The following is a 14468-nucleotide window of genomic DNA, read 5'->3' as shown; positions in this document are numbered from 1 at the left end:
GCAGCAGAATAGATAGCTTTGAATACCCTGGCAGATGAGATCATAAAAGTGGATGTAAGTAAACTGGAGGCCTTATTACATGAGAAAGGAGACCTCAAATAGCTCAGTATTGACAGAAAGAGGCTCAGTATTTTCAGAGCTAAATGGTACCACTCCTATCATCACACCTACCTCCTGCAGGACATCCCCCTCCTACCACACTGCTACTGGCACTGGAGATGTGGGATTTGATCCTCATACTTAGACCTGAAAAATGGATAGTTACCAAGTGGATGTTTAAAATGTAGGCATTTAATCCAAGCTGACTAGAACTAATTCTTTTTATGGTCAGGTTAAACTCTTTTGTATTGTTGGCGGTGAAATGATTCACCACTGTAAAATTTCGTAGGTGGTGGCTGCTCGGACAGGATGCATTGTAGGCRTTAGAAAGGGGACAGGAAGAGCTGTTCTCTGCACAGGCCATCTGCGGGTCACAGAAGGTTACATTTTTAGTAAAGGACGAAAATGAAAGGCCAGATTCTGTCTACTTCCTTGCTCCATCGGTGGTAATGCTGCATCCATGTATCTGGCCTTCCTTGCCCAAGTGATTGAGCAAAATTCTCTTTGAATATACTGAATTTGAAATGTAGGTTTTAATACTGTAGATGCCAGATGTTTTCTAGTCTAATTCTTACCCTGATGAAATTTGGAATTCTTCATGTTGGGCATGTGCAGGATGGCGTAAGTTGTGAAGAAAGCAATTCTCCTCAGATAAATCTCCCACTTACTCAAGCAAACTCTTAGTCAAAAACTGAGAAAAGGAACTGCATTATCTGGTGGTCATGGGGCTGGCAGGAGCTGAAGGGTGTTGCAGTCTTAAAAAATAAGATTTCAGTCCAGTGTGTTTCTTTTGCAGGGGTGGAATGGTTCAGACCAGTGAGCAGTATGAATTTGTGCACCATGCACTGAGTCTGTATGAAAGCAGACTTTCTGCAGAAGCTGTCCAGTGAAGCCAAGGAGGGTAAAACCGAATGTCAATCTCTTGAGGTAATTTGTTTCATTACCTACCAGCAGCTTCTTCAAGGAGTTTACTGCAGTGGGAAAGACGGCTTTGAGGCCAACTTCTGAAAGGATTGTGGACGGTTTGGCAAAAGTATAGAGATTGCTGGACCCTTACTATATATGAATGTATTGTGAGCTTCCCAAAAATGATTTATAAAGAAGGTACTGTACTGAAAATACACATAGATTTTGTGTATGTATCTAAAGGTGGGTTTAATTCTGTAATGCTGATATTTGCCATATGGAATGTATGTATGTGCTACTGCTGCAGTCAGATGGACATTGGGACTTCTACAGAAGAAATGTTTAACAAGTGTATAAAAGCTTTGACGTTTGCAAACTGTCTTGTGAATGGACTGTCAACTGTACTGTAAAGTGCTATTACTGATTATGTGGTGAGCTTGTTTCTTGGCCACATAATATTCTTGCTGCTAAAATTGCAAGTGTTCAACTATGGATTAAAAAAAAAGGAGATGATAAAAAATTTAAAGTCTTGTTTTTGAAAATAATCAAAAGCAGTAAATATTTTATATGGAAATATATGTTCTTCATACTATTAACTATTAAATGTATATTAACTGTAGGTCTTACAGAGCAGTTGCAGAGCACAATGTCTGTTATTCAGTGTGTATGTATTTACCCTATGCTGTTGATTGTCTTAGAACATGCTTCTGCTACAGACCTGAATCCAGTGTATTTGTAAATTGTGTAAGTCATTCTACTTTTAAAAGAAACTTTGTAGCATATATTAAATGGTAAGGATTTTAAATATTTGTCTGTCTTTTATTAATATAGAAATTTTTGCATATGTTGTTTATCTGCTCTATCTCTTTCAGTAAGAGATAGATGCCTCTAGTGATATGGATTGTTCCATGACAGGTTGTACAAGAAAGAAAATGCTGCTATGACTGTTTCCTTTATTGTTCAGTAAAAGTTTGTTTTTAAGAGATAGGCAAAGTTGGCATTATGACTTACAGCACTGGGAGGTCTGTTTACAGGGTATAATGAGTTTTTAATGCAGTGATGTTGACTTTGCTTCATACTGCTAATAAATTACACTTAATATAAAATATTAACTGAAGTCTCTGTTCTTGCCTAGAGTGGTTAATGCACACACACTCTTGTACCCCATTAACCAGGCTCAGCCCAGCACAATTTGGTTAGCCTCCACCCTGGCTTCAGACCATTTGGGAACCAATCCAGAGGATACAGGCAATCTCCCACTGACATGGAGCAAGGTGCTCAAGGCAAACCCAGCATCCCTTGATTCCTCTGGAGGTGTTTCTGTAAGACCTGGTACAGATGCCAGAGCTTTGTCTCCTCCTCTTCCCCTTCTTCCCCACCCTCCACTTGGCTTTTAGAACTTGTGGAGTTAGAAATATTGAGAACTTGCTTCATTATGTATAGTTAAAAAAAATACATGTTTGTTCCCTGGCTAATACAGAATATAGCCAGCTCCATCCAGATGACCTACAGATTTGTAATAGTTCACAGGCAACAAATTGCACAAAAGTAGATTCCTTTCTTTTAGTCTAAAGAGATTCAGTATAATCTTTTAGTTTCCCAGGTGTTTGAAAACTTTTCTTTTGCTTTTTTTTTTTCTTGTTTCTTTCATTTTTTTCCAAAATAAACCAACTAGTAAACTGAAGAATCATATAAAAGGACAAAGTGCTGTAAAAACCCCCAAAACAATTGAATAGAAGGAAGTGCTCGTCACTGACTTTTTCCCCCTGTGAAGGCACATTTCCTTCCTAGCCTTCGCTTCACTTATCTGAGGTGGGTTTTTTTAAGAGAAGCATGGGGAGTTGCTAGAGGGAAAATGGATTCTTTATTTCACGTCCTGATTTCTACCTGTCTTGCCTTGACATTCTCAGGTAAGTGTCTCTCCCCACCTCCCCTCTGCCGTGTKGCTCTTTCTGGCACTGAGCAGAGCCCTCCGGCACAGCTGGTGACTTACAGAAACCGAGTCACCTCTTCCCTGGGCTTCGTACCAGGGGAGTGAGGGGCAGGGCCAACATAGCCCGTGCTGTTTAGATTCCTTTCCAAAGGAAAATAAACTGCCTTCTTCTATGCTGGAGATACATCTTCTTTTTTAAGAAGATCCTGATAGACAATCCAGGAGCTGAGTTTTTGGGACAAACGCTTCAAAGGGGAGATCCCTGTCTTTTATTCATACTCTGTGACAAAGTTCAGAGACGGAGATTCCTGTAATGCTTAGTTAGAAAATACCCAGGTCTGTAAAAACAGGGGAATGACAACATCAACTGAGGGAAATAAATACAYGTTTGGTTTAGCACTTTGTAACTAATGGGGCTGGAAATGTTTTAGTAACTGAGATTAAAAACAAAGAACAACCTAAATATGATATGGCAGGGAGGTTGTGTTTGAAATAACAAATTCCCTGTTCTGTGACAAGTATGAATTTTGCAGTGGTAACTTAGTGGGGTTTTGATGAATGCATATTAGTTCTTKTCATGTGAGTAGTTGGTGTTGATCTTTAATTGTGATGCCACAGAGAGCTAATCTTATGTGAGTTGGAATGGTCAGAAAGCTAACAACTAGAGATGTTGGAGAAAATCCAGTAAAACAGATGTACTTCCTATCAATAAAGAACCTTCATTCCTGTTACACAGGCACTGAGAGACACAAAAATTTGTGAATATCCTTCTATATGTTTCCCTCAGAAACATCATGAATTTTACTAAAACAACTTGCAGGCCATAAATAATATTTTTAAAAGTCTGTGTTGTAAAACTGAAATAGAGACTGAGAACTCATGTAGATCTCTGTATGCTTTCAAGCAGGGAAAGTGAGGAACTGGTGTTTGAAGTTAATCGTTCTTGAATTTCTTTTATATCCAGTTTAATTTTTTCTTAATTTTATATATATAATGAAAGTCAAGACGACCTTGCCATAACAGTTTGGGGTTTTGCATTTTCATTATTTACATTACCAGCACATGCATCATGTGGGTCTTGTGTTTGGAGGGTTTTAATGAAATAGGTTCAACTTATGGGAAGTTTCATGAAAAGTTCAACACACAGAAGCTGTGAAGAGAGATTTATTTGCTGATGTATTTTAAATCACTGAGAATTTGCTTTTGTCAGGTAAACAAGTTTATTGTATTTTTATGGAATTTTCCTTTTCCAGAAGGGTTTCTGATTATCCATGTCCAGAAACAGCAGTGTCTTTCCGAAAAAAGAGGAGTCATTATGGAAAAGTGCAATATGACCAACCTGAACCAGAAGTGGCAGTGGATTGCAGATGACAGGCTCCTCCATGTGCAGTCTGCCCGGTGCCTGAGCATCTCCACACGCTCTGCCCTGTCGTCTCGCAGTATCATCGTTGATTGTCCCCAGGCAGTCAGGTGGAATTGCCATGAGGATGGGCTCCTGAAGGTGGCCAACAGTTCTCTTTTTCTCACAAAGCAAGGTCAGAAGGTAATGGCCAAGCGGAGTAAAAAATACCTTCATACATGGATGCAACTAAAAACCAGTGAGACGGGAAAACCTGTTTATGTAAATCTGTGCTCAAAGCAAGGTGAGTTATTTCTTCAGGAAAATATCCTGAGAGTTTTGGTAACAAAAATACCTCTGTTATGCTAACTCAAATGTTAAAAATGATGACATTTTATTCATACAGAAGACTGTTTCTTTTGTTTCTCAAAAAACATTTTGAGAACTATTAAAGAACAGCTGAGATGAGTGCTGTCTTTCTCGCAACTGGTGGAGTTTTTAAGCTACTTTTCATTTTCAGGATGTTTCTCCTTTTGTCTACTCCCAATCTTTGGATCAATGTGCTTATATGTAGGCTCAGCTCACTATTACTGTGTCATTTGCCTTTTCCATTTCTAAACAAAACTATGGGTACTAATTCCTAATACTCTTTAAAAATATGGATGCAAAGAAGATTCMTTCCCATTCATTTTATTATACAAATCCAGATCTGATCTGTCAAGAGCAAGAAGACATCTGAAAATCAAACACATGCACAATTATTTCTCTGATTAACCCAAATGTATGATTAGAACAGTCATGGCTTACACATTCACATGTTTACTCAATGCAATTTTGCCTTTAGATGCCATATAAATAAGAACACACAAAATCCTGAGCATAAGGAACTGAATCAAAAGTCTCAGAAATTCTTGGAATAGCACCTTGAGATGCAAAGGTGTGTGCACATACCTACAGACATCTACCAGTATATCTGTGTAGTTATGGGTTTCCATATGTATGGCAAAATGAAAGGTAGAATGGTTTGAATACTGCTTAATAATGCTTTCTTCCGTGTCCTGTTGTCAATCCTTCCTGGCAATCCTGTTAATATTGTTCTTGTGCACTATTAAGCAGTTTTCATAGTAAATAAGAATAACCTAAGACTTGTTTTTACTGGGGAACAGTTAATGCTTGTCTTTACAGGGTTAAAAATGTTTTATGACCCAATACTTTTGGATATAGCTATGTTTTCAGAATGTTTAAACCAAATCCTCATTTTTTCTAACCTCCTAGTTATTGTAAGGCAGGGGTACCATTTTCCCCAATTTGCACTGGCAGAACTCTACTCATAGGACCAGGGCTACTCACCTGAGTGGAGGTACAAAACGACAGCTTGTAGAATCAGGGAATGGAAAAATGGCCACGATGCTATCCCAGCCCTTCCGTATATGTTAGAGATTAAACAGGCCAAATCATTTGAAGTCTTGTGGGGTGGATATGGCTCGCATAGTCAAAAGATACCATGAACAGTTCAGATGAGGCACAGAGGTAGYATTATTTTGTTTAGATAGCTGGATGGAGTGTGGCCTAACAAAGTTAAAGCAACGTTACATACTTTTCTTAATCATCCTCAGAGGAGAGGCAATTTAAGACCAATAAGAATGAAGACAATTGCCATGGGATATTAAAGCMCTTTCTCATCTATTTACTGTGCTCAGTTCTTAAATTATTTATCTTAATTTTCCTGAAATTCTTTCTATACACAGACCTGTAAATCCTTTTTAAGAGTATTACTTGTCTTGTTTTTGACAGCTCTGGGAAGCTCTGCTGAAAAATCAACAAAACATTATAATCCTCAGTATCTAATTAAGAATTTTAGGAATATAAGGAGCCCATAAACAGTGAAAGTAGTGCAAAGAGATTAATTTTTCAAATAATAAGTACTATGAGAACAAAATCTAATGCCCCTAATTCTAATCTTGGCATCCATATGCACGTCAGAATTTTCAATGCTGAATGTGTAAAATTAATCTTCCAAGAACATCTATCTTCTTTCAGTACAAGCAGAAGTTGATAGCCTAAAATACCGTATTTGGTCTATATTTAGCAAAGATAGCAAAAACTGACCAAAATCTTTGGAGCTGAAATGGCTGTAAGTTTTTCTGCTGCTGACTAGCACCATATAATTTGCCCTCTGTTTTCATAGTACTCATAAAAATAGTTATATTTTGTCATAGGAGTAGTTCACTGAGTTGCATTCTAGACATCTTCTCAGCCCAGATAGAGTACAAGCCCCAAACCCAACAAGTGCAACTACCTTTTATTCTGGACCTTACTCAAATATCAAACATGATTTTTCTGAACCTGAAAGTCTGAGCTGGATTTGGATTTCAAATCATCCATCTGAGATGTGTTTGAATTTCCATGCTTTGCCACAGTCCTGACCTAAATGACTGTTTGTGGAAATCAGGATCCATGTGGGTATGTATCCCATCTCTGCTGACTCAGAAATGGTTCTAAATCTAGCAGCAAACAATCCTTCCCACACAAACTCATGTTTGAATCTGGCCTCCAGCTGAAACAGCAACATGATGAACAGTCATAAGGTATCAATCTCCTTGAGAAAGTGTGACTTCATTTCCCAGAAAATTCATGAGGACATTCTGGGCAGAAAGAAAAAATCTCAGTAGTGCTAAAGGCTTCTTTTCACCAGTTCTCTGTTGGATTCAGAGTTTCACTTAGCCCAAAACAAGGAGAAGGGACAGAATGGAAACAGGCAGGAGGAAAAAATAGGGCAGGTGAAGAGGTAGAAGGCAGGATGACTGAAGAACAGACTGTTGCATGTAAATAACATTTGTGGAACAAATGTCTTCTCTTGTACATCTGGAAAGCACTTGTAGCACCACTAACAAACACTGACACACAAACACTGATGTCACTCCTGAGCTACATAAGTAATTCTTACATGCTTCTTCTGTTCTGGGCAGGTTAATTTCAATAAAATATCCAGTTAAGAACAGATGCAATGCTWTGTGGCACCTGGAATATTGCCAACAAACCTCAAAACCACTGYTGACCAAAAATTATCCACTAAGTAGAGAATTACTTCAAATAAGGAGACACAAGGCCAAACTGTATGCCACAGTTATGCACAGAGCTCTAGAGACTGTCACATAGCCTGTAGAGCAGTCTGGATGCAGAAGGTGACATGAACTGTTTTGTAATAYGATGCTCTTCATTTAATTTCTCTTCTATCATATTATACATGGTAGGGACAGCCCCAGAGCTGTGGATAGTGAGACATTCCAAAAAAGTAGCTGATTTTGTGGAGGATTTGCTTATAGTTGTGTGCCAAGCACTGAAGAACCACAGCAGGATCTACAAAGATTTAAAATGATGGACAAGGAATCCAAACAACTAGAACATCTTTCTATTTCTTGTTTGTTTGTAGTCTAAAATAGACAAAATACCAGATAATGTGTATGAGCCAAAGTCTGATGTTCCATCTGATGTTCACACTGCTCCTTCCACCTTTTCTACCCTTGTTTCTTGTCCAGGATTGTTTCTTTCACATGAGCGTCTCTCTTCCCCTTAACCCCTTTTCAGTTTAGCTGCATCATAATCAGAACTTTGGGTAATTAAGTTCACATCCCACTGCTGATGCTTCAGTGGCTGAGATGGAGTGCAGAAGAGACCAGAGCAGTGCACACTTCAAGCATGCTCTAAACCACTGGAGCAGCAGTAGCAACTTAGAAACATGGAAAGAGAAGACATGTGCATCTTCTTGGGATTCTTGGAAAGGTGGAAAAGCACCAAAGAAAGATGGTGAAAGCACAGAAAAGGCAGCAACTTTTACCCATTTTTGAAATAATGTAAATATCTATAGGCCTTAAGCTTTCCACACCTCTAGTGTTTGTAGACACTGCAATAATCCATCCATAAATTTACTACAAGTTGGATTTTTTTATGTGTGAATCTTTTACAATTTTTTTCAGGATAAATTAGAGCAGTGATAAACAATATTTTCATTCCACCTTTGGGTTGACCCAAAACATTTTTCCTAAAAAACATTCACTGAAGTTAATTTTTTATCTCTCTGAGTTATTGTTTTATAGGATTTTGTAAGTAAAAGAGTTTGCTAATATCTGTGTGAACCCATGAAATATCAAAAACTACTTGTATATTCTTTCTTTGGTTAAAGCAATACATGGCTGACCAGTTTTGCTAAGCTCCGCCTGGACAGAGAGACATCAAAGTCAGATCCTTGGACATATTTACAAGACCTTGTACAAAATCCAAGATACTGATAGAAGCTCAAAGATAGATGTTGGCTTAGATTTTCTAAAAAGCAACAGAGAAATTTGTAATGTAGTCTAGGTCTTCAGGTTGTGTGAATTTTCAAAGTCTCAATGAGCCACAGCACAAAGAATATAGAACAAAAGCAGCTCAGCTACTTTCTTAAGGAAATAATGGAATAGGCACAGCTTCCMACAGCAATCAGGAGAATGGCAAGTCCTGCTTTATGATTTAGTCTTTTCCTGTGAGTGCTAACAAAGATGCCAGTTCCAGACAACTATACTGGTATTTTCCATTATTATATTCTATCCCTTTATTATGTGTGGACTTCCAYGTAGAAGCTGGAGTGGGTTTGAGCTTCTAGTTGTCTAAATGTAGGGATCTGAGGGAAGGGCTTATTTCACTGATCTCTACTTAGGTGCTTTTTGTCATTTGAGATGCTCCAGGATATTCCATCTGATCTCTGACTGCCAACCAGGGAGACATGGGTCTCCCATCGGTGTCAGAAGAGCCCTGGGCTGATGCCTCAGATGCCTGAGGGCAGTTCAAATTCCTCTAGGTTCAGGCAAATGATTCCAATACCTAGGTGACTACATAGTTACTAAGTTTCTGAGCTCTCTTCAGTAGAGGTGTAATCCATGGAGTAAATGGGTCTAGATGCCCTTCCAGTGACCAAAAATCCACTTTGGAGTGTGCTGGAACTACCCATAGTGTCAGAAATAGGGCTGGCACAGCAATGGTGTTATCATAGTTATATGGATGTTCTGCTGTCACTGATGCTGGAAGAACCTTTAAGTGGCTACTTCAGAATCTGAAAAACAAGGAATTAAAAGAGCAGCTCAGGATTAGACTGGAGTTTGGAGACATTTGTCCTCTCTGGCAYGAGATTCAAATAAAATGCTAACTTCCACAACATTCAGATAAAGAAGGCAAAAAATTTTCAAGCAGCACAGATTTTGCCAGTTTTAAAAGTTCTATATTGAATGGGAAAAAAGGACATTTAGTGGACTTTGTTCTTCTGTCATACTCCCACATACAACAGAAATCTGATTTATGGGTTGGTTTTTTTTTTTTTWTTTACAAGTAGTTAGACAGCTAAAAAGATAATTTGTTTTGTCCCGCACATAAAGATATCTTAGAGCAACCCCTTCTTGTTTCATCTTACAGTGAGTTAGATGCAGTATAACAGAGTATTTTGTATCTTATACATTAGAGATCTGATTTAATTGTTTTGCTGTCATTTCAGCCTTAGTTTTCCCAAGCTATGTTCTAATAGAGCAGGCAGATCAGTACAGTGTGAGCTATTTCAGAAAGCTGCACTGTGCCAGCTCAGCTAAGGCTGAAGGCACCAGTGTGGGGTTCTCAGTATTTGACAACTAATCAGCACTTTTGYTAATCATACATGCAAATGTATGGAATTCCCTTCCTAGTAAGCAGCCTGCTGCTGTGCAGATGGATTTGGTTCACAGTACACCCTGTGGCACCCTGTGGATGAAATACTCACTTAGTCAGAACATCATCATTTCTCCTGGGTGTGCTACTGATGATTACAATATTATGTTCACACACTGTATATCATCCAGCCATTAGTGATCAGCATCAGTTCAGTGCTGCTGTTCTGTTCCCCAGAACATTTTTATGACCGATTTCCAAAGAGACTGCTAGAACAATGCTAAACACTTCTGAAAAATCCCACTGAGAGCTTTCTGTGTAGTTTACTAATGTCCAGACAGGAGGTGAATCATTTCTGTTTAAAAAAATTGGAACTCAAGTAGTGTAGAAATCTGCTATGTGGATCTGATAACAGGCAGCTTTCTTTTTTGTCTGCTACTGAAGAAGAGCTATGAGGGTCCTTTCAATAGTGRTTTATTTAGAATATAAATGTGGGCTCTGACTTTCTTAAAATGGAGGCAGATATGAACCCCATTAGTCAGTCCACTGTAKGATATAGGGGAAGTACTGGTACATAAATTTGAAATTCCAGTATGGCCTAGTGCTATACACAAGCCACTTCTATCTATAGGTACCAGGTAACAGATTGTAACCACTATTTTCTAGGGATGATCTTTTAGCTGAAAACCCAGAATAGCCCAAAGCTTAACAAGAAGATTTGGGTCATGCAGTGACCAAATGCTTGTTCATGGGACCTCCTTGGGCTGGTGGAACTTTTTTGAAGACCAGGTGTTTTGCTTCCAGGATAGTCGAGATCTCCCCTCAGTTTCTGCACCAAGAATGCCAGTTATCCCCTGGCTGCTGAGTCCCATAAATGTCACTGGCAGTACCAGCTTCCCTTTTATGGAGGACCAGCTTTCCTAAAGCACAATTGCACTGGAATGCAAATGCCTTCCTGTTGGAATCATGCTATTTGTCTGTAAATTAAGCCAAGATTTTTTTTTTTTTTTAACGTGTTTTCACATTGGGTGTGTAAATCTATATTTAGGAACCCAACTGAGTAGCCTTTTTTCCTAAGTGATTGCTGACTGCTTCGATATGACTTTTTATTTTGCTGTTTTTCTATCAGTAAGTTTTACTTCCTGCTGAACTCAGAGATACCTGAGAGGCATAGAGCTCTTTCCAAGTCCTTGGGGCTAGGATTTCTAGTTGCCTACTGCAGACTTTCAGAGACCCACAACTAATAGGAGATCTTCGGGAACAAGACTGACACAGAATCTAGAATAAGTCTGGACTAGTGTCAACTAATRGGCTTGTTCAATGGCTGATGACAGCTTGAGCACAAGGTTCCTGTCCTTCTGGTGGGAACCATGAAGGTACATGATACAGGACTACAGCAGACTCTGCACCCTGGGCTCTCTACAGGGGGTTCTGCAAAGGCAGCAGCATGAAGAGGATCATCCAGAGTTGGACCAGACCTGAGCTTTCTATGAAATCCTTTGCACAACTGTAAGCAGGAAGAATTAGATCTGTAGTATTGTTTTCACTGTCTTGATTTGGAAAAATATTTGATCAACGTTTTTTGTAATTTAATAGAGACTTGGTTTTTTGTTTTTTTTTTTTTTTTTTTTTTTTTTTTTTTTTTTTTTTTTTTTATTTCCAGAGAAGCCCAATTAGATAAAAGGAAAACATCTACTCTCAATACCAACCCATTCTAGCAAACTAATAGTTTTCAAAAAGTTCCAGAACCATGTACGACGTGACTGCACTGTGCTCTCAAGCACAGGAAACACTTGCATGGAAGTGTCTCCTACTAGGGTTTTTTTTCTGTCTGGGTGAAAATGAGAGTGCTGCAAATTTCTTCATATAGACGTGTTAACATATATGTGTTTATACATATACAAAAAACCCCATCATGTTGATTTTGTGGGAGCTCACCCACTGTTCCTTTGGGTAAGAGGTAATCACACATTGGCCAGCTAAGACATCGTAATTGCACACCAAGTAATTGTATTTGAAAGTTTCTGCTGCAATTTAACCAAGTCACTACTTTGTTTTTAAAGGATTTGTGAGCTAAAATTGTTATAAATGGCAACCAGCCCAGTTGCTCAGCAGCAAAACAAGGTTCTGTCATGCAGGAGACCCCAGTTCAAGGACAGACAAAGTGTCTTAGGCATTGAGCCAATACACACTAGCTGTGCTACAGCAATGGCAGGGCAGCTTTTTGTAAGAAGGGACCAGTGAGTAATTCCAATAATTTAGCTGAAATGTGATGCTACCAGATGTAGAGGCCACAGCTTGAACCCTGCCCTCACAGCCACAAAGAAAGGATATTAAATACATACCAATGGGGAGGAAGAGCCATGAAAATGTGGAGGAAAAATGYGTAGTAAAATCTTTCCTGAGCTCTAATTGCAACTTTGGCTTTCTCTGAAGGATACGTGACTAAAAAAGCGAATTCACTGCCTTATTTACAGATCCTTCAGTTAAGTGATAGATCATTAGCTGAGCCTTGGGAAGGCAGCAGTCAGGGACTAGCATGGGGTCTGCATAGGACTGATTTTAGAAAGCAAGAGAAATGTTCATGGGGGCACAAGGAACTTATCTGGAACAAATATCTTGAAAAAAAAAATTATCCTGAAAAACTATACTGAACAAAGCCATGTTTTTAAACTTACACCAACAAAAGGCAGATGAGAATCCGGCCCATACACTTGCAGAGGAGGGGAGAGGATTAACAATATAAAGCTGATACTACATGGCATTTTTTAGGTACAAGAAAGTGGAAAAGTTGCAAGTGAAAAACATTATGCCATTAATGACAAATGACCTTTCTCTTCACTTCAGATTCACTGATGGACTATATTTAAAATTAATTATATGAACAGTTGATCCCTCATTAATTTTTTCCTGTTTGTGTTTTGCAGGCTTTGGTACTGTGCAAAAATACATTTGCACTGAAAACAAAAAACTATAAAACTGACAGGTGCCCTTAAATACTCAGAAGTTGTATCAGCCATACCTATTGAATCTAATGAATTGTTGATAAAAAYGCAGGGCTGATTTTAATCACTTTCATTTGTTTCTCTTAGACCTCCAAGATGTAGACACCTCCGTGTGGAGCAGCAAAACTACATCCCCCTATTCAAATGCTGCTACTTCTAGGCCTGAAAATGTGTTGAAGAGTAGTACAGAGATATTCATCAGAAATGTGACTGAACACTTCAGTAAAAATCCCATTGAAACCCTCTACTTTGACTTGAAATCTGCAGTAACAGAGAAAGCCTGGATTCAAACAACCACTCTTCAGTACTCTAGCACTACAGAAGAGGTAAGACAGAAGAATTACTGATTTTTATTAAGCCTGCTCCACTCTGTGGAGCCTGATAGCTATTACAAGTGGATGTTTTGTGGGCTAAAAAAAAACCCAAAACCCCCCAAAAAATAGCTACAGGTCTAAGCTTTGTTCTTTTTTTTTGGTGAGATGCTTTCTTTTGATGTTCATGCTGACAGTGTCCTTTGCTAGAAGCATAGATGCAGAAAAAATCCACCTCTTCTGTACAGCCCAGTCCTAGTGTCCACATTGATTTGGGAAAAGTTCAAGKGAAATTATCAGGATATGTAAGAAGCAATGGAAAGCTCATGGATGGGCAGGACCCACGGGACTCAGGCTCTGTTATTGGTTTGTTGAATGATGTGAGGGTGTAGCTCTACTTACATGCTGAGAATTACAGTATGCAATGACCTTTTTACAGACAATTACGTATATTGTTTACAGATCAAAGCAAGAGAAAACCGAATGCTTTAATTTGCCTTGAAAGGAATCCTGGCCTTGGCCATGGTCATTTTATCTATTGGCTGATGGGCAGAGTGGGGAYACGCAGACACTTCTTGGTCTTTGCTCTGTCCAACCACAAACCCCTCCTGGCAGAAGAGGGGAATGGGGCTGCAAGCCCCAGCCATAGAAGGAGCAAATGGCAGGCATTCAGTACCTCCAAATTAATTTCCAGTCTTCCTTTCCTGCAAGACTAGTAATCTGAGAGTAAATGTGCAATCACCATTGGAAAATGTGTATGGGCAGTTAGAGCTAAAKCATACAGGATATTACTGGTCACTGTATCACTACTATCATAGTGGTTAAAAACTGAAAATCCCTAAATTCCCTGAAGCTAATCTTCCAGGAGACCACACTACTCAATGAACTGGGGCAGGCAAACACGTTTCAGTTACTGCTGTGTGTTGCAGTGGGTAAGACTAAGGAATGTGTATTATGTTTGGGAAGGTTGTGGACAGATGATCAGGGTTCATAAATGGGATGGTTTATGGACCCCGACACTGCTGCTCTAATGCTGACAAGGGGAAGGGACTGAGCCAAGAATGGCTGCACCCCACTTCATAGCTGATGAAGTTCTTTTAAAGTATGATTTTTCTGGCTTGGTGCATGCAGGCTGAGCTTATTTCCTCATGCCCTATGTTTACTTGCATATCTTCTGCAGAGAACACTGGTTCCTTCCAAAGGAA

At 39.0% G+C, this 14468-nt stretch overlaps 2 protein-coding genes across 5 annotated transcripts in view; both read left to right on the top strand.

Annotated features, from left to right (window-relative positions):
* The window catches only part of PTPRR (protein tyrosine phosphatase receptor type R), a 135960-nt gene extending 133868 nt beyond the window's left edge, over positions 1 to 2092 (top strand). Inside the window, exon 14 of the mRNA XM_057378186.1 lies at positions 896 to 2092. Within this exon, the coding sequence (XP_057234169.1) occupies positions 896 to 989 (94 nt within the window). The 3' untranslated portion in view covers positions 990 to 2092. The remainder of the gene's footprint in view (positions 1 to 895) is intronic.
* A 720-nt stretch (positions 2093 to 2812) lies between these two features.
* Positions 2813 to 14468, top strand: part of PTPRB (protein tyrosine phosphatase receptor type B) — a 62927-nt gene continuing 51271 nt past the window's right edge. For all 4 annotated transcript variants that reach the window (XM_057377761.1, XM_057377752.1, XM_057377745.1 and 1 more), the window contains exons 1-3: positions 2813 to 2915; positions 4192 to 4581; positions 13040 to 13278. In XM_057377761.1, the coding sequence (XP_057233744.1) occupies positions 2861 to 2915; positions 4192 to 4581; positions 13040 to 13278 (684 nt within the window). In that variant the 5' untranslated portion in view covers positions 2813 to 2860. The remainder of the gene's footprint in view (positions 2916 to 4191; positions 4582 to 13039; positions 13279 to 14468) is intronic.

This window comes from Malurus melanocephalus, unplaced genomic scaffold, assembly GCF_030028575.1.
Source record: "Malurus melanocephalus ecotype Western Australia unplaced genomic scaffold, MMel_1.1 scaffold_10, whole genome shotgun sequence".
NCBI lineage: Eukaryota > Metazoa > Chordata > Aves > Passeriformes > Maluridae > Malurus > Malurus melanocephalus.
This window is presented reverse-complemented; position numbering and strand designations above follow the sequence as displayed.